This window comes from Leucopleurus acutus, assembly GCF_964270905.1.
Source record: "Leucopleurus acutus genome assembly, chromosome: 13".
In the NCBI taxonomy this organism is placed as follows: domain Eukaryota; kingdom Metazoa; phylum Chordata; class Mammalia; order Artiodactyla; family Delphinidae; genus Leucopleurus; species Leucopleurus acutus.
The window spans coordinates 13,058,830-13,079,067 of NC_139155.1; the positions used below are offsets into that span (position 1 = coordinate 13,058,830).

The 20,238-nt window shown below is 44.6% G+C and overlaps 1 protein-coding gene across 1 annotated transcript in view; it reads left to right on the forward strand.

Annotated features, from left to right (window-relative positions):
- The window catches only part of KDSR (3-ketodihydrosphingosine reductase), a 38,471-nt gene that overhangs the window by 13,207 nt on the left and 5,026 nt on the right, over positions 1-20,238 (forward strand). The window contains exons 6-9 of the mRNA XM_082852978.1: positions 5,632-5,823; positions 11,766-11,849; positions 14,748-14,831; positions 17,317-17,418. Coding sequence (XP_082709104.1) covers positions 5,632-5,823; positions 11,766-11,849; positions 14,748-14,831; positions 17,317-17,418 — 462 coding nt within the window. The remainder of the gene's footprint in view (positions 1-5,631; positions 5,824-11,765; positions 11,850-14,747; positions 14,832-17,316; positions 17,419-20,238) is intronic.

Consider the following 20,238-nt stretch of genomic DNA (forward strand, 5'->3'; position numbering starts at 1 on the left):
GGCTGTGGACGGCAAAGAGGATGGAGGTGTAGGTAGCTATGTGGCTGTAATAAATAAATGCATAGTTGTAAAGCTAAGACCTCAGGACGTGGGGTGTGTCCAGGGGCAGAAGGGGAGGGATTATTTCCAGTTGTGGGTCTGATGGAAGTCCAAAGGTAATGGAGTGAATGATTTGTGGGGATTTATAACTGAGAAGAATCGAAGAAACTGAGAGTATAAGACCAGGTGACTGTGTGGGACTTCCCTGGCGGTCCAGTAGTTTAGACTCCGTGCTTCCACTGCAGGGGGTGCGGGTTCGATCCCTGGTCAGGGAACTGAGATCCTGCATGCCACTCGGTATGGCCAAAAAAAAAAAACAGGTGACTGTGTGTGGGTATCAATGACAAGGAGAAAACGTGAAGCAGGTGAGATGAAGGAAGAAGTACAATTCATGGATAGAATATGAAGCATGCTGAAATATTTTAAAAAAGCATAAATCTAATCTTTTTTAAAAAACTCACTTTATTCTCAACCTTCAGTCTCCAGCACACTATCTCCTTCCTTCTGTCTGTCTGTCTCTCATTCTCTCTCACTTTCGTTTAGAAAAACAATCGATTTCTTTCCCACCCACACCAGTACCCACGCACACAGACTATTTGTTGCTCTGTCCCCAGCAGCATGGGGCAGTAGGAGAAAAGCTGGCCTTTGGCATCAGACTAAACCAGTTTTAAATCTTAGCACAGCTGGTTTCAAGTCTAACCATTTACTAACTGTGATCTCAGGCAAACCATTCTTCCTTCTGGCCTCAGGTTTTCCTCCATCCTCAGCCTGCATCTCTGTGAATGGGACCTACGGCGCCCAGGGCCATGAGGATGAAGTAGCCTAACTGGGTGCATAACGCTCAGCTCAGGGTAGCTGTGTGTGAATATTAATGTCCTTTGTCTTTTATTCATTCAACCCACCAATATTCGAGAAAGCCTCTAGTGAATCGAGTGTCATTCTAGGGGATGCTGTGGTGAGCGAGAGAATAACGGCTTGGCCCAGCTAAGGTGGGACAGACCAGGCAGGATCCAGCTTCTCAGCAGTGTGATTACAGATGCGCCGTCTCTGGCCATCGCCCCTCTACCGCTGGCTGCCCTGAGAGGAGGCAGGAGGCCACCGTGCTGCAGAGGGCGTCCCCTTCGCAGGCCATCACGTGCCCCTCTGCTCTCTCCCACCTCGGTCTGGTCACTTGCCTTGTTCTGGTCAAGTCCAGGTGTGGGCTTATCACCGACACCCCCTGTTAGAACACACACTACCACGCTTGATGCATTTTCTGAAGATAAGAGTTCCTTTTTCTTTAAGATGAATTCTATCTCAATTATGTTCTTTGGTTTGTTTGGAGTATTTTTCATTTTAATTTTGCTGAAGTTCACATGCGTGTAAATCGCAGGGTCACAGTAGTTTGTGCTGTCATGACTCATTGCCGGGGGACTTAAATTAAGCATGTCCTGTGTGGCTCCACAGGGAGAGGGCTCGTGGAAATGTGCTCCTGGTTTCCTCTGGACTTTGGCCGGTGTGCCTGTTGCCCTGGCTGGTCTCGCTTTGTGTCCTTTCACTGTGATAAGCCTCAGTGGTGAGCACAGCCGTGTGCAGAGTCCCGGGAGACCTTGCAGCGAACCGCCCACCCTGGAGGTGGTCTTGGGGGACACCAACACTTCTCTTAATTCTCCTTTTCAGTGGTTTTCTCAGTGGGTTCTTGGAGCTATATCTTGTTTTATCTACCTGTAGCTATCAATGAGAGTAGTTTTTGATTGGGATTACACTGCTGCTGTAGATTCATTTGGGGAGAACAGACATCTTAATAACGTTGAGTCTTCTAACCCTTATGACATAATATATATCTCCATTTATTTAGCTTAAGTTTTCTTTAATCTCTCTCAGCAGTGTTTTGTCATTTTCAGCATATGGGTCTTGCACGTTGTTTTTCAGTATTTCATGTTTTTTGATGATAGTGTAACTGGTTTTTTTCATTTCAATTTCTGAGTGTTCATTGCTAATATAGAAAAATACGATTGATTTTTGTGTACTGATCGTGCAGTGTTGCTGAACTCAACTATTAATTCTAGCGCTCATTGGACTTTCTACATCCAAGGTCGTGTCATCTGCAAGTGTTACTTCTTCCATTCCCATCTGCATACCCTTATTCCATGGGCTGGAACTTCCAGTACAGTGTTGAATAGAAGTTGGTGAAAGCAGACATTCTTGTCGTGTTCCTGGCCTTAGGGAGAAAGCACTCAGTCTTTTACTATTAAGTATGATGTTAGCTGTAGTTTGTTTTTGTTCTCTTTTTTAATTTTTTTGTGTTTTTTTTTTTTTTTTGGCTGCACTTCACAGCTTACAGGATCTCAGTTCCCTGACCAGGGGTTGAACTAGGGCCACAGCAGTGAAAGCCCAGAATCCTAACCACTAGGCCACCAGGGAACTCCCTGTTTTTTGTTTTTGGTAGATGCCCTTTATCAAGTTTAGTAGTTTATCCTAGTTTGCAGAGAGTTTTTATAAGGAATGAATGTTGAATTTTGTCAGATGCTTTTTCTGCATCTATTGGGATGATCATAGAGTTCTTTTTTAGTTTGTTAATACGGTGAATTACATTGACTAGTTTCCAAATGTTTCCAACCTTGCATTCCTGGGATAAACGCTGCTTGGTTGTGATTATTATTATCCTTTCTTTGTTCTTGAGGGATATTAGCTGTACTGTTTAGTAATGTTATTTTGTGATTTTTGTATAAGGGTCAGGGTGGCCTCATGGCATGAGTAGGGGAATATTCCCTCCTTTTCAATTCTCTGGAAGAATTTGTGTAGAATTGATTTATTCTGTTTTAAAGGTTTGGTAGAATTCACCAGTGAAGCCTGAGGTTTCCTTTGTGGGAAGGTTTCTAACTTTAGTTTCTTTAACAGATGAAGGGCTACATCTATATCTTTTTATCTGTTTCTTTTGGAGTGACCTTTGGTAGCTTGTCTCTTTTAAGGAATTTGTCCATTTCATCTACGTCGTTGAATTGACAAAAGTTATTCATCATATTCCATTATTATTATTTTAACATCTGTAGAGTTTGTAGTGATGTCACCTCTCTTATTTTTGTTATTGATAATTTGTGTTCCTTCTCTTTCCTACCAGTATGACTACAGATTTATCAATTTTGTTGATCTTCTCAACAACCAGCTTTTGGCTTTATTGATTTTTCTATTGTTTTTTTTTTTTGTTTTCTATTTCATTTATTTCCTTTTATTTTTATTACTTTTTTTTCTGCTTACTTTTGTTTTAAGTTGCTCTTCTTTTTATAATTTCTTCAGGCGGAAGCTGAGGTCATCCATTTAAGGCTTTTTCCCTTTTCTAACACAGATACTTAGTGCTGTGGATTTCCACCTAAGTTCTGCGTTAGCGGCATCCTACAAACTTTGATAAGTTGTGTTTTCATTTTCATTCAGTTAAAAATATTGTATAATTTCCCTGTCCATTTTCACTTTGACCCTTGGATTATTTAGAAGTGTTACTTAGTTTTTAAATATTTGGGGGATTTTCCAGAAATCTTTCTCTTTTTGATTTCCAGTTGAATTCCATTGTGGTCAGCAAACATACTTTGTATGAGTTGAACCCTTTTGAATTTATTGAGACTCGCTTTATAGCCCAGAATATAGTTTATCTTATAGCCATTCCCTGTGCACTTGAAAAGAATATATAGCGTCAGCCCCGCATATCCGAGGATACAGACAGCTGACTGTACCATGCCATTTATATGAGGGACTTGAGCATTTGCAGGTTTTGGTATGGGGGGGGGGGTCCTGAAACCAATCGTCCATGGATACCGAGGGTTGGTGGTACTGTGCTGTTTTGGGTGGAGTGTTCGATCAGTGCTGATAACATTGTTCAGGTCTCCTGTCTCCTTACTGATTTGTGTCTGCTTGTTTGTCAGTTATTGAAAGTGGGGTACTGAAATCTCTGATTGTGACGGTGGGTGGGTTTGTCTATGTGACTCTTTTAAGCAGACTCAGTCCACATTCCTGTCCTCCAGCCCCACGCCTGCCCTCCTGCCCCCAGCGGTGCTTGGTGTGCTGCATGAGCCTTTGGGGGCTTCTGTGGTTTAACCTTGCTTCTTAGTTTATCTTCTCCTCACCTCGCATTCAGCTTTCTGCCAGGTTAGTTCTCACTCGTCATTCTTTTCGACGTCCGAAATGTCATTGCTGCGATTTTCTTTGCTCACGTGGATTCTTGCCTTGAAAAAGATCTCTATTGAGATTTTAGTGGGGTCTCTGAAGGGAGCTAAGGTTTACACATGGCTTCAGTATGCCTTCTTTTTTTGTCAAACCAATATAATGATATTAAAAAACATTTGGGGGGGAAAAATGGGAATCCCAGAATCCTAACATAGTCACTCACAATTTTCTACATTTCTTTGGTTTTGTACCTGCGCACATGTACTTTTATTTAATACTCAAAATAGTTGCAGTCACGGTGTAAATACCGTCTGCCCTCTGCTTTTCTTTTCTTTTTTTTTTTTTGCGGTACGTGGGCCTCTCACTGTTGTGGCCTCTCCCGTTGCGGAGCACAGGATCCGGACGTGCGGGCTCAGTGGCCATGGCTCACGGGCCCAGCCGCTCCGCCGCATGTGGGATCTTCCCGGACCGGGGCACGAACCCATGTCCCCTGCATCGGCAGGCGGACTCTCAACCACTGCGCCACCAGGGAAGCCCTGCCCTCTGCTTTTTTTAAACTAAGTATTTCCCCCTGGCCTGCTGGTGTTTCTGGTCATTGTTTCTAAAAGTTACTTAATGCTGTTGAGTTAACATTTCATGATGGACTTAACGTTTGCCAGTGAAGTGTTTGGTTTCACATGGTGATAGATCTAGTATTTTTACAAGACTTTTAATATAGAAACATTGTAATGCAGTATCCTGGGACTTTCAGGTTGAAAATGTAAGGTTTTTAAGAGTTCCCAGGATGAGGGGAAAGTGGATCTTGGTGCCTCTGTGAGTTCTTACCCATCATAAGAGCTGGCATTTATTGAGTAATTGCTGCAGGTCAGGGGCTGTGCCAGGCGCTTGCCTTGTGTTTCCTTTCAATCCTTGCTGCAGGCCTGTGAGATCACACCCATATTAGCCCTGTTTTCACTGAGGAAATAAGTAGAGTGTCTGACTTTTCTGTTCATCATCAAATAGGCAGTAAATGGTAGAGCCCAGGCTTTACACCACAGTCGCTGCTGTCAACCCCGGTCCCCGTCTCTTTGCGGTCTTCCTGTCACTTAGAACTAATAGGGCTGGAAATACTTGAAGCTCTTTCCTCAAAACTGTTTCTCAGAAAGTGTTACCTGTAACATGCAGTGTACTTTTTATAAGGAGAAGACTAATTTTGACCGGTCTTCAGCAAAGATGTAAGTGCTGTCGTCGTGAGAATGTAAGGCTAGATTGAAATAGGCTCCCAGTGGTGGGTCCTGTGTGTCACGGTCACTTACAGGATCATTAGGCCTTCATTCGTTCAGCAGATCGGCTGAGCTCCCAGTCACTTGGGCTCCACTGACGAGCTCAGACTTGGTGAGAAGGCAGGATGCCCGTGGGATGCAGCCTTGGGGCGTTGACTTTGCTTAGTTCTCGTGGCCTCTTTGTTCCCTGCAGAGATTAATGAGCGTCAACTACCTGGGCAGCGTGTACCCCAGCCGAGCGGTGATCACCACCATGAAGGAACGCCGCGTGGGCAGGATTGTCTTCGTGTCCTCCCAGGCGGGGCAGTTGGGCTTATTTGGTTTCACAGCCTACTCTTCGTCCAAGTTTGCCATCAGGGGATTGGCGGAAGCTTTGCAGATGGAGGTAAGAGCTGTCTTCAGTCAGCCCAGCAATATATGTTCCCCTTTAGTCTGTAACTTCCTTACACGTGTCATTGTATTAAATTAGAGATTTGTAGATTTGGCATTAGTGAAGGAGAATTGACGCAACCCCTGAACTTTGCAGTTAACATGCTTTTCATTGCATAAAAATTTAATACACAGTTAGCACTACTAACATCTTCGTAGCATTACAGGCATACCTCAGAGATTTTGTGGGTTCGGTTCCGGATGCAATAAAGTGAATATCGCAATAAAGCGAGTCACATGAATTGTTTGGTTTCCCAGTGCATATAAAAGCCACGTTTACACAGTACTGTGGTCCATTAAGAGTGCATAGCATTATGTCTAAAGAAACAATGTACATTCATTCCTTAATTAAAAAATACTTTATTGCTAAAAAACGTTAACCATCATCTGAGCCTTCAGTGGGTCTTGGTAATAACATCGAAGATCACTGATCTCAGATCACCATAACAAATGTAATAATAATGAAAAGGTTTGCAATATCGGGAGAATTACCAAAATGTGTCTTAGAAACACGAAATGAGCAAATGCTGTTGGAAAAATGTTGCCAATAGACTTGCTCAGTGCAGGGTTGTCACAAACCTTCAACTTGTAAAAAATGCAATATCTGTAAAGCGCAGTAAAGCAAAGCATAATAAAGTGAGGTGTGCCTTTACTGGCCTAATACTGTGTGAGTGTTTGTAAGATATTTTATTCTTTAACTTTTTGTTGTTGTTGTTCTTTAACATTTTTAAATATACCCCTTTAACAAAAAAGGTCTGTCCTTTATGACTGACTAATAAAACTAACGTGTTTGAAGAAAGAGCTACTGTGTAGCTCTCAGTTTTTAGACAGATTCATTTAGCTTGATCTCAGTTTCCTTGTTTGTAAAAATGAGAAACTAAAAATTGCATTTGGCTTTCCTGATACTTATATTTTAATATCCTAAAGAAATATTGAATGTGAGTGCGTTTTATCTTCACAGTGAATAGAACATCTTGTGGAAGGAGGATGTGGTTAGGATTAGCATAAAATAAGCACTTGTCAGATGTGTATAACCTTCCTCCTCAGCTGCGTGAAGTAGACTTCTGCATTGTTGTCACATGGGCATGCTTAGAGAGCATCGCATGTATCTTTCCAAAATCACGTACTTTAAGGTAAAATTCTTTCTATTTCTATATACAGTTGACCTTGAACATCACACGTTTGAACTGCGCAGGCCCACTTATTTGTGGATTTCTTTCAATAAAGACTATAGTACCTCATGATCTGAGGTTGGTTGAATCCGTGGATGCAGCTCTGTGGGTACGGAGGGCCTCCTGGAAAGTTATACGTGGAATTCGATTGTGCAGGGAGTTGGCGCCCCTGACCTCCACGTTGTTCAAGGGTCAGCTGTATACTGAAATATAACACTTAACACTTAGATTCTTAACATCATGATGTTAAGAAGCCCCCAGGAAACTTCACTGTGGCCAATCCTCTTATAGTAAGAGTGTGATTTGAGAATCCCATTTAATGATTAAGATCAAGGGTGGATAAATTTTTTTCCTGTAAAGGGCCAGAGAATAAATATTTTAGCTTTTGAGGGCTAGATGGTGCCTACTGCAGCTACTCACATCTCTTGGGATAGCAGGAAAGCAGCCTTGTGCAAGATTTAAATGAACGGGTGTGGCTATGTGCCAGTAAAAACACAGGCAAAGGGCCATAGCTTGCTGACCCCTGATTCAGAGAGCCCCCAGAAGAGCCCGTGATGGTACATGGCAGAGTGCCACGCTGCCCAGATATTGGATGAGCAATGCAGTGCAGACGTGTTCTCGGGTCAGTGACAGAATCCCGACCTGCCACTTAGGGACTGGTAGACTGTGCTGTTCTCATCCCAAAGGAACCAGCCACAAATTTCATTGTCATCAATGTCCTTGATACTCTTAATCAATGACAGGTCATTGTCATATATGCTTAGCCAATGGGGCACGTATGCCTGTGAAATTTCCAACAAGAACACCGGTATTTCTTTTGTAGTTTTTACTTTGAAAAGTCCCTTTATGAATAACCGTCTTATTTTTATAACAGTTTTGTGAAATATACGAGGCAGATGTTGTTATGCCACATTCTAGATAATAAAACTGAGTCTTCAGTAAAGCCATTGGGTTGCTCAGAGCCACGTCATTACTCTGTGACAGAAATAGTAACAAAGTCCATGCCTTCTTGTTCTGCCTTTTGGCTCCCTGTCTGCCTCTGTAACGTGTCTATAATTCAGGTCAGGGGTTGCCTCACCCCTTCACATCGGTCTCAGAAACCCAGTAGGAGAAGGAATAGTTTGGAATTGAAAGGTCTGTGCACGAGGGCTTTTTGTCCCCGAGTCTTGTCTTGCAGAACGACTTCAGGATTCACTCATTTAGGGCAAAGTGTATGATCCAGGCAGCCTGGTTTCCTTTCGGGTAGAAAGAAGATGTTGATAAAGCAGAGGGAAAAGACAGGAGCTGCTAGTCCAGACGAGTCCCTGAGGCCTCCTGATGACACGCGTGATTCACGGGCTGCAAGTGGCCGGTCTGGACTTGCTGGTCAGCTTGACTTCGCTCCGTACTTGGACTCCATTAAAAATGCCCTCACATAGGGCTTCCATGGTGGCGCAGTGGTTAAGAATCCGCCTACCAAGGCCGGGGGCACAGGTTCGAGCCCTGGTCCGGGAAGATCCCACATGCCGCGGAGCAGCCAAGCCCATGTGCCACAGCTACTCAGCCCACGCGCTAGAGCCCGTGCTCCGCAACAAGAGAAGCCACCGCAATGAGAAGCCCGTGCACCGCAACTAAAGAAAGCCTGCACACAGCAACGAAAACCCAACGCAGCCAAAAATAAATAAATAAATTAATTAATTAAAAAAAAAACCAAAAACTAAACACGTACATGGAAAGTAGGTTTGAGGGGAAGTAAATTCAGTAATCAAAATCTAGTTTGTTCATAGCAGAACTTGCATCAAAACAATTGTTTCCTTACAAACATATCCAAACTTATCCTGTTTTTGAAACCTGGATCATTTGGTCTGTTTGGCCAAGGTGATTTTTGTGTTTTTGTGAATGAAACCTTCTAGACTTAGTCAGACTCTAAGTGCTGTTTATCATTCTTTTTTGGTTTAATGAATTCTTGAGTCTTCCTCTCCATCCCAGCCCTTGACCCTCAGACTAAAGTTGGACCTAGAAATGTTTTACATACAATGACTAAATTTGAAAGAATGCTTTGTTGGCTTTTTTTTTTTTGGTCGTCCTTTTTTGACTCAGTCTTTTAGGTACAAATACATCATTTAAAGATTTTAGAAGTTGATCTTTTTGGAAAGCAGACTTCTGAGGTGGGGTGTAGCCAAAGATGTGGTAGCAGAGACCAAGTAAAAGAAAACTAGGTGTCCCCCTTTCTATTTCCCTTGTCCTCATGCCCCGCCCCCCACCCCTGTCTTTTCCCGCCATGGCCCACAAGTAAGCCGAGCTTTAGTTCTGGAGCTTCATGTCAACAGCTGTAATCCTTTCTCCAGCCCCCATGCCTTGGCTTTGACGGAGTGAGGAGCAGCACACCTTAGGTGAGATAATTTTGGTAATAAGCCAGTTCTTGAGCACGTAGGGCGTCTTTCTGATTGAGAATGAGGCCAGGTAGAAGGGAGGGAATGGTAACAGGATGGGACTAGGGCAGAGCAGTGGGGGAGACAGAATGGTCAGTGAGCAGAACAAGGAAACGCAGACAGGGGCTACGTAAGTGGGAATCAGTGAAGTCCTGGCTTATACATTCTTAGCAGAAGTGGGCTTGAGGAGTCAGCACTCATCTTAGCAAGAACCAGTGAAGCCAAATGAACCTCATTTCCTTTTCTGCCGGGGTTATGGGATCAGTCAATGAAAGGAAGGTTGTAGATATAGTTTATATAGATTTTAACAAATTATTGAACCAAGGGTTTCAGGGGACTGTAAGCTCCACGAGGGCACAGTAATAATGCAGTAAGTATTTGCTGGATAAATAAATACAGCGGTTAGGTTACTAGCCACTGGAGGTATCCAGCCATAGGTTGAGAGGGTCATTTGGCTCCATGATTGTAGGTAGGATACCAGTACCCAGAAAGGGATTGGACTGGTTTCTCCCAACCCTGACAATCTGTGCCCACCCCGGGAAAAAGCTGTTCTGGAAAGCTGTCTTAATCATTTGGAAGCTCAGCCATAACCTTGCCTTTGAGAAACACTGCTTTGACATCCTGTCTTATGTTAGCTTAGTACCACTGTCCTGGGTCATTGCCGGGGAGGGAGCAGTGCAGAAGCGACCGCGTCTGAGCAGTCAGCTTCAGGCTTTGGGTGGGCTGTCTAATTACTGCTTATTGGCTTTTCTTTTTTTGGTGGTGTTTCTCTCTGGTCTGTGCACAGCAAAGGGCAGGGCCGTGGGAGACAGTTTTTAAAGTCAGTATCTCAAAAACAAGTGGAAGAGGAATCGCTTGCTCATCAGCCTCACTGCCGGGCGAATCCCGAGCTATCGACGAGCACGGCCGGGCCTTGAAGCCGCAGGCCCCGGCGATGTTGAGTGAAAGCACTCTCACGCCCTAGGTGCCCGGAACCGAACCAGCAGGGACACCGTCCTCTGCTCTTGCACTTCCTGGGCTGGCTGGCCAGGCTCTCCTGCCCGCCTGCTTCTCCTGCCCCTGCGGCTCCTCCGCAGCCCTGAGGACCGTGCTTCACAGAAGGAAGTAGGGAGAAAAAAAGCCAAATGTAACACAGGACCCTGGGATGCTCTCAGAGGCTGTTACACGAGGAAGCAATATAATATTGTCACTTGCAGCTTCCTTAAGACGCACAGTGGTCTTCCTCATGACCAGCTGCCTGTCCGCTGCCAACTTCCTTAGGCGTTTCCGTGCGGCTAAACAGTGAGCCAGAAGCAAACAGAAGTCATGGCAGAGATTCTGATGGTTTCATCCATCCTGCTTAGCGTCCCTAAGCCTCAGGGCCAGATACGAGCGTGGAGCACGGGGTCAGTGGGAGAGGTGTGTCCTGTCCGACCAGCAGGAGAATCTTCTAGAATTGTCGGAGGTGTGTTTATGAGTGAGGAGACCCAGCAGTGAGGTAAACAAGCCTAGGATTCTGTTCCAGAGAGAGCCAGGGAGCTGGGAAGAGAAGCTGGGAAGGAGTTTGCACGTATAGATGTGGGATGAGACGGTTCACAGGTGAGGTTGTCCTGGTCTGACCTGGGGGGTCCACGCGGGGGAGCGTCCTGTCTGCTGGCCCTGTGGCGGAGGAAGTGAGCCCTGAGCCCCTCATTGGCAGGGGAGCTCCTGGACCAGCACACTTCTCAGGGGATGGATGTAATTCTAGACCCGGGCCTGGGGTGGCACAAGAAGGGCATTGGGGCAGGGATTGGAATGATCTCAATGTATTTTGCAAATGAAATCCACATAACGAGGGTTTGAGAAGCAGCCGTGAAGGAAAACAAACCCCTCTTGTGGAAAACAAACTTGTTTTCCTTCCTGATGGCCGAGGAGTAGACCTGTCCCGTGGCCTTGGCCACCGAGCCCAAGTGGTGTGCGGTGGCAGGGAGGACGAGCGGATTTCCCCTTAGCATCATCTGCTCTCCTCACGGGCAGCTCCCAGGCCCCTGGTCAGCGGGAGCGGAAGAAACTTAGAAGGAGGCGAATCTCCCTAGCTCTCTCCCAGCTGTTTTCTGGAATCGAGGTTGGGGTGAGCTTTTTGCCTTTACTTCTAAATGATCTTCAGGGCCAGGAGTTTCCTGATTCACCTGGTGGTAGTTCTCCTCTTACAGAATCACCCTGTTGGTCTCACCACCTTTTGAGAAAATCAGGGCCGTATTTAGAATGTCTGCCTGGCAGCCAGTGCAGGTTGATAAGGGAGGATGCGAAATTGTATCTTGTTTACTGAAGGGGTCGATGTTGTCTCTGAAATGCAGGTGAAGCCGTATAATGTTTATGTCACAGTTGCCTACCCACCAGACACAGACACCCCCGGGTTTGCAGAAGAAAACAAAACCAAGGTAAGTATGCCTCTCTGTGCCCTGTTTCGAGTTTTGAACGTAGGAAACCCGTTTTCCCATTTTCTGTCTTTCCACCCTTCGGCCTGGGGGCATTTTCATCAGTCAGAAAATTGAGTTCCTTTCAATTTATGTGCTTGCAAGAGGCCTCCGAACTTTCTGGAACTTTCATTTAGAGTCTTGGAGGATGTAGCCCTATTTCCAAAGGCCATTTTTGCTAAGAATCTTCAAGCTTTAATTAATAAGGTGTTTGCTTTCTGATTGAGAATACAGCTTGTATTTTAACTAACAAGATAATACTCTTTAAAAATAAACACCTGAAATGGTTGCCGATCCGTTGTCTCCACACGGGGGTCTAATGGGCGCCTAAGACTTAACATTTGCAAAACGAAACTTGTGATTCCCTCTCCTTCCCCCCTTATTATTTTCCATCTCATTACCCGGCGCCCACCATTCCCCCAGCTGCTCAGGCTGGAAACTGCGAGGCCAGCCTTGATTCCTCCTCTCACACCACACATCCAGCTGACATGCACATCCTCTGTTCTCAGAATTTATCCCAAATCAGACCTTTTTTTTTTTTTTTTTTTTTAACTGCACGTGTCACTACCATCCCAGCAGTGAGAACCGCTGATGTTTTTGCCTGAACTTCTCTCATGGTCTTCAGCCTGGTCTGCCTGCTCCTTTTCTTACCCCGCTGGGGTCTGTTCTTCATAAAGTAGCTAGTGATCCTTTTAAAGCCCAAGTCAGGTCTTGTCACTCCCCTGGTCAAAACCCTCTTGTGTAAAAAAAAAAGCCAAAAAACAAAACTGAAAAAAAAAAAACCCAAAAGATCAAAACCTCCTGTACAGCACAGTCCTGTAGAATGTTCTAGAATGGTGGAAATGGTCCTGCGCGCTCCTGTATGGAAGTCACATTGTGGCTGTTGAACACTTGCAGTGCAGCTAGTGGGACCAAGACACTGGATTTCTAATTTTATTTCATTTTAAGTAATTTAAAGTTAGAATTAAATAGCACATGTTGGTGTTGGCTGTATATCAAAGAGTGCAGCTCCCCTAGCTCCCAGCGTGCCTGGAATAGAATCCAGAGGCCTCGAGCCTTTTGGGTCCCACACTGTCTGGACCTCGGCCACCTGTCCGCAGCATTTTCTCCTCTCCTTGGCCTTAGCCACACCGGAGCCCTGTCTGTTCCTTGAGCTTGCCTGGCCTGTTCGCACCTGCAGGCTTTGCTCTTGCCATCCTCTCTCTGGATATTCAAATGGATCTTCCTCCTGTGTTTCTTTCCATCTCTGTACAGCCTTCATCTTGGAGAGGACTTCCCTGACCCTCTGTTATCTCAAGTATCCCTCCCGTGAGATGTGAATCCTCTTCCCTGGCCTTATTTTTCTCTATAGTGTTCATCACCTCTGGACATTAACATTAATACAGTGACTGTCAGTCATCCTGAGCTGAATGCCAGCTCTGCACTTTGTTCAGATGAACCTGCCTTGACACGTGGTAGGCACTCTCTGAGCAAACAAAGTGGGGGAGAAAGGAATCAATCAGAACTTATCCCCTTGAACTTGGTATTGATGTGTTTTCCTCTCTTTTATAGTGATGCTTAGTAAGTGTGAATCTGCACAGCATAAAAATTGGCACTTATGCTCCATGGGCTGTATATTTGCAACAAGATGTTTATGATTTAGAAGCTTTTTCTCCTATTCATTTCTCTTTGGCGCTGCCTCTTAAAAAGTACTACTATTTCAAAGAAGTAAATTTAAGCCAAATGAATAAGGGGAATCTGCTAAGCAGATTTGCAACATTTGGTAAATGGTCTTTTAGGCGAAGCCAAAGCTGACAAAGGACGGTGATTTCCCTGTGAAGATTTGATTTTGTTGTTAAATTGGGGTTTTTTGTTTTTCCTCCACTAAAATGTCAGGCTGACTTCTTTGGGTAAATAAAATTCTACCTTGATCTGCGGGTCCCATAGGGGGCGCCATAGTGCCTTTAAATCTCCTGAGTATCTGGCCACACATGGTTATGTTAGCCTGGGGGTCTGGAAGAATCAATGGTGGCACCTTCAAAAGGGCTTTTCTGCGACAAAGTGAGAGAGTGGCATGGACATATATACACTACCAAACGTAACATAGACAGCTAGTGGGAAGCAGCCGCATAGCACAGGGAGATCAGCTCGGTGCTTTGTGGCCACCTAGAGGGGTGGGATAGGGAGGGTGGGAGGGAGGGAGGCGCAAGAGAGAAGAGATATGGGCATATATGTATATGTATAGCTGACTCACTTTGTTATAAAGCAGAAACTAACACACCATTGTAAAGCAATTATACTCCAATAAAGATGTTAAAAAAGAAGGGGCTTTTCTGTTAATTTAGGTTCATCAAGAAACACTTGACTTTTATGAGCACTATGCTATTCTATTTTAAGAAAATATGTTCTGTTTTTTATTTTATTTTATTTTTTCAAGCCTACATGGTAAATAAAATTTATTGTTTCATGCCATTTAAGGCTTAAGTTTTGAAACTTCTAACTGAAACTCCCTTCTAAAGAATTTTTGAGCACATGTGTTGCATGTCGCTCCAAAGAAGATTTTTTAAAAATGAAAATAAAGACAGGGCAAGGTATTTTTTTTCATTTTTTAAACTTAAGCTCTGATGGTCCTCATTGGAACTGAGACACATCCCACAGAGAGTAGCTGGGGTCTCCTTGTCTTGCTTCAGCTACTGGGCTGAATTTTGTACAGTAACCAGTAATCAGTAAACTGATTTGAAATCTAGATAGAGATAATTCTAAAAACAGGAATCAGTTCAAAGGCAGAAAACTGGAATTATGTATAAATTTGGGGAGGAGGGCTATAAAATTATTTTTTAACTCGGTGGGCAGTAATGGTATGTCTATTTTTTTCACCTTTAGCCTTTGGAGACTCGTCTTATTTCAGAGACCACATCTGTTTGCAAACCAGAACAAGTGGCCAAACAAATTGTTAAAGATGCCATAGTAAGTAAAAACCTTGTTTCCTTTTATTAATAGTTAACAGTACTGTATTTCCAAAAAAATATTTTTCTCAGGGCTTATTTCAAAATATAAATTATTGGGGTTTTGTGGTGAGTTAAATTCATCATATCTAATATTAGATTGTACTTTTCTTCCCTTGTTGATTCCATGTTGATTAGTAGGTTCTGGAAACTAGTAATATATCTTAATCTTAGGAACAGATTGATCAGTCTGAGAACTTCGGTTCTTTGAAAGGAAAATGGGACTTAACCTGTGATGTGTAAACGGTATGTACTATATACTGTGTGCGGCATGTTGTCCTCTTCTTTCCTGCAGTATTTTCAGTTTTAGATTATTTTAGGTGTCTTACTGCCAGATGTGTTGATGAAGGATTTTTCTTTCACCTTCCTGCTTCCCAGTATCCTTTTCCCAAATGTTTACTAATAAGAAAGTACCACAAGCCCACTGGGCCATCATCCTGTCAACTCAGCTAATGCACTTCCAGGCTACCGAGTTTATTCTGAGTCAGAAATAGTATTTTTAGAAACCAGGTGCTATTCTGTAGGACAGCGTATGTGCCGCAAGCTTTTTGGCAACATTCCCGTTAACCCACATGCAGAAAAGTATACATGTACAGGGGATGTCTGTAAACCTTAGGACCCGTTGAATTTAGGAAATTTGGGGACGATTGGAACGAGAAACGTCAGGAGGCTGGGCCTTGGCCTGGAAGGAACGTCCGTGCCGTTGCATGTTCAGGCTGAGCCGAGCAGAGTACAGGAAGCATCGAAGGCTATTAAAATATCTGCAGAAGTGGGGAGAACTTTGCCCTGATTGTGTTCAAAGGCATAGAAAGAGGGCACCAGCGGATTGGGCGGACTTTGTTTTTCCTGCTTATCTCAAGTCAAAGCAAACACACTCCATGTTTTTAATGATCCGAAGCAGCTCTTCGTATTTTGGCAGGATTCATTTAATCTGGCGGTTCTCACGCTTTTTCATCTCTTGACTCTAAAGATGTCGACAGCCCCGGAGAACTTTTGTTTCCATGGGTTATATATTTGCTGTATCACAAATTGAAACTGCATCATTTTAAAAATATGTATTCATTTAAAATAACAATGGTAAATCCATTATATTTTAATGGGCATTTTTTATAACAAAAATTATTTTTCAAAACACAATTTAGTGAGAAGGGTGGTGGTGTTTTACATTTCACTGGTTCTTTAATGTCTGTGTTAATAGAGGACAGCTGGATCCTCATAGCTTCTGCATTCGGTCTGCTGTAACATGTTATTTTGAATGAAGGATATAAAGTAGATCTGGCCTTACGGAGACATATAGTTGGAAGAGGAAGGAATATGTTATAGGCTTCTCAGATAATTGTGCACATTCTTATTTATTTTTTGGGAGGGACATAAAACCTAAACTGGATGAATAGTAGTTTCTTAAAGGTTAGTTGCAATGTGAAATTGAAACTCTATCAATGAACTTCTTGTTCTCTGTTACATGTTACATTGGTCTGCCTTGCACTTCGAATGTTTTGTACCCATTCATGGTTTTGTAACATTATGCATTAGTCATTTGGAAAATATGGATTCCTTGAGTTATCAAAAAAAATGACATTCATTACTATCACTGCTGATCTTATTATAAAAGTCTTTCTGTATTGGGAAGCTGACAGTCTCAAAATGGCAGATGTACATTTTCCCAATTCTTAATTTTTCCTTGAAATCTCAGATCTGAACATTGATCACAAAAACTGCCAGTTTTCCTTGAAGCGACAGTCCTTTCATTCATTTTCTGCCAAGTATCTTCCGGATACCCGTGTTTGAATAACCACAGATTGTCAGTCCATGGTTCTTGCATGTAAAAGTAGTGTTCTGCAGAAAAAGCAGGACCTTTCCTGACTGCGGGTGGAGGAGGGCTCTTCTTCCAGGCATCTGTCCCCTTCCATGTGGATTTGTCACAGAATATTAAGACATGTCCTCAAGGGTTGAGATTTAACAAAACGATTAATTTTACTGCTTTATCAAGGGCATTTTAAAGCAAAACTGACATTTAAAAATTTTTTGGAGATTTAAACAATTTCTGTTTTCTTTGTGTATTTATTTATCACTGCAAGTGTGTGTGGCAGTGGAGAGGCACCACCAGTGTGGTCTGTGCTAATGAGACAGCAGTTTTGCCTGTCAGTGCAAGTGTCACTGGGTGAAAAAGGCATTTAACGTCTTAGTATCATCATGACAATCGTGTTGTCCTCGTGGAAGGGTCTCAGGGCGCTCAGGGTCCATGGATCCCCATTTTGAGAAGTGGCTGTTCAGTCATCCCAGCCCATCTGCTGAGGCCACGTTCGGCTCTGAGCTGCAACATGTGCTTTGTTACCCTCTCCTCCTACCTGAAGTGAACAGACACACGTCATTGTTTCCAATGTGACTGAGTTGATTCCTTCCCATGTCGCTCCTATTGCCTGTCTTTTCTTTTCCTTCTGTTTTAGCAAGGAAATTTCAACAGTTCCATCGGCTCAGATGGGTACATGCTCTCGTCCCTGACCTGTGGAATGGCTCCGGTAACTTCCATCACTGAAGGGCTCCAGCAGGTGAGCTGAGCTGTGCCTAGGCCTCCGGACCGATGGACACACAGACAGACAACAGGCGCCTCTCAGTGAACCTCAGTGAGAAAAGGCTAAAGGAAGACATAGCAACTTTACATGAGGATGTGAAGAATTTTTATTGAAGTATCAACTTTTTTCTTCCTTTACCTGGGAGAAGTAAAAAGGAAGTAGGTTAAAGCTGTAACTTGAGGAATTTAGTCTGGGAAGAAGACTTTCATGCTGGGTACTGTGGATATAGAGAGAAAACACTGTCTCTGCTATTGGGGTGTTAATCTGGGTTCTCCTCTGAGAATCACTCATCTTCTGTGTTTGAAAAATGTAAATCTCTGTCACTAGGGGGATGGGGTGGACTTGCCTGAAAGTCCTGGAATATTAGACTGGAACAATTTCCTGTGGGTCAGGCCACAGAAGCTTAGGGAGATAAGTCAGGGATTCAACGCAATCCCTGCCCTCACGGAAATTATAGTTCATCCAGAACACACACAAAAGTTAACTGCTCCTTGATGAGCCGGGTGCCGTGTTTGCTACTGGAGCATCAGAGGTAAGGCAACCTCTCTGACCTCAGGGGGCTTGCAGTCTAGAGGGAGAGACTGATAAGAATGGTGAGGCTCGTACAGTGCAGCGTAATGAGAGTTATAACAGAGGACTTGCTCTAGAAAGACCAAGCCGAGGATGACGGAGGGTAGGAGGAGGGCAGGGAGGGGTGGGAAGGCCACTAAGCAGGGGCTGCCCCCACTAGTGGGCAGTTTATGACAAAGCGCTACGCTAAATGTGTAGTCGATGTGCAGTCAATGTGCAGTCGACAACGTCCAGACGGAAAGTCCCCGGGACTTAGGTGTTGATTTTCCTCCCTCTTCTCTTCTCACTGTGACTCTCTCTTAAGAGTAGATGCTAGGGACTTCCCTGGCTGTCTAGGGGTTAAGACTCTGCTCTTCCGCTGCAGGGGGTGAGGGTTCGATCCCCGGTCGGGGAACTAAGATCCCGCGTGCCGTGCGGCCAGGAAAAGAAAAAAAGGACGAGCCACTACATTTCTTTTAGATGTTTTCCCTGGGCTGTGACTTTACGTCTGAAGTTCAACACGTCCACAGGAAGACTTTATAGTATTTCCCCCAGCATCCTGCCCCCTGCCTTCTGTCAGCAGTTCTGTATTCCCTGCCCCTGTGATCAGCGTTCACGTTCACTTCCGAGACCAACCAGAAACGGGCGTGTCATCGCCCACCCAGCTTCTCCTGCCCCTCACGTCGGGGCAGCTCTGTCCGCCCGCCCTCTCGTCCTGGGTCGGCCCACTTTCCTGGCCCTGTCACTGCTCGTGCAGCTCAGACCAGGACACTCCGTGCCTGAGGCTCTGTGCGCCAGAGGTTGTGATCCGGGGAGCCACGCGCCTGTGAAACGTTCTGTTTGGTCCATCTGGTATGAGCCTGCGTGTGGAAATAGAATAGTTTCAAAATTAGATTTACGTTCAAAGTCGAGATTTTGGACTTTTCTGGGAGACCCAGCAGCCCAGGGTCTGCATTCTCACCTGGCATCACCGGCTGGCACGGATGCACAGGACACAGACTCCCAGCCCCTGTGGCGCGGCCCTCTGACCTCCGGCCCTGTCACCCCCTCTTCCTTCTCCTCTTGCCCCTCCTCTTCTTTCTGCCACTTTGTCATTGTCCCTCCATCCCCACTTTCCTTTGACCAACTTCCAACCTTCCTTCAAGGCCTCACCTTAAACGTTGCTTTTTCCAGAAATCTCCATGACTGGGTGAAATGCCTTGGACTCACCCCTATTTTAGCCTCTGATTATGCTGTAGTATAATTGCTTTTTTTTGCGTTTTTTTTTTTTCATTCCCTTAAGTTAAAAAAAAAAAATTTGACTTCATTTATTTATTTATTTTGCGGTACGCGGGCCTCTCACTGCTGTGGCCTCTCCCGTTGCGGAGCACAGGCTCCGGACGCGCAGGCTCAGCGGCCATGGCTCACGGGCCCAGCCGCTCCGCGGCATATGGGATCTTCCCGGACCGGGGCACGAACCCATGTCCCCTGCGTCGGCAGGCGGACTCTCAACCACTGTGCCACCAGGGAAGCCCTGACTTTATTTTTTAGAGCAGTTTTAGGGTTATAGAAAATGTGAGCGGGAATTAGTGAGTTGCTGCAGACCCTCTCTTCCCCTCCCCCCTCCCTATTACTAACATCTTGCCTTACTGTGGCCGCACTGTGACAATTGATGAGCCAGTACTGATACATTATTACCAACTGAAGTCCATAGTTTGCACTAGGGTTTATTCATGGCGTTATCCATCCATCCTGTGGGTTCTGACAAATGTAGAATGACATGTATCCACCATTGCAGCGTCATACAGACTATTCACTGCCCTGACGTTCCCCTATGTCCCCCTGTTCATCCCCCACCCCCTTCTGAACCCCTGGCAACCCTTGATCTTTTTACTGTCTCCAGAGTTTTCCTTTTCCAGCTTCCCTTTGGTTTTTACATTTTTCAAAATTATCCTTGCGCACACTTCAGAGAATCAAATTGTTTTTAAGACTCATTATGAGAAACAGCAAACCCTCACCCCATATCCCGCGTTTCACCTTTCTCAGGAGCAGTCAGGCTGTCCTCTTAGCTGGACCTCCTGACCTTCACCTCCTTATCTCTAGGCAGATACTTACGTGGCCGCTTCCACTTGATTTCTCAGTTCGGGATCAGGTACTAGCTCTGCTCTGAAGGATGAGGATGGAGCTCTCCTTTTTGCACCCTGTCCCACCTGCTCACACCCGCCTCTCCTCCATCCCCACCCTCCCTTTTTAGTGATATTGTGATTT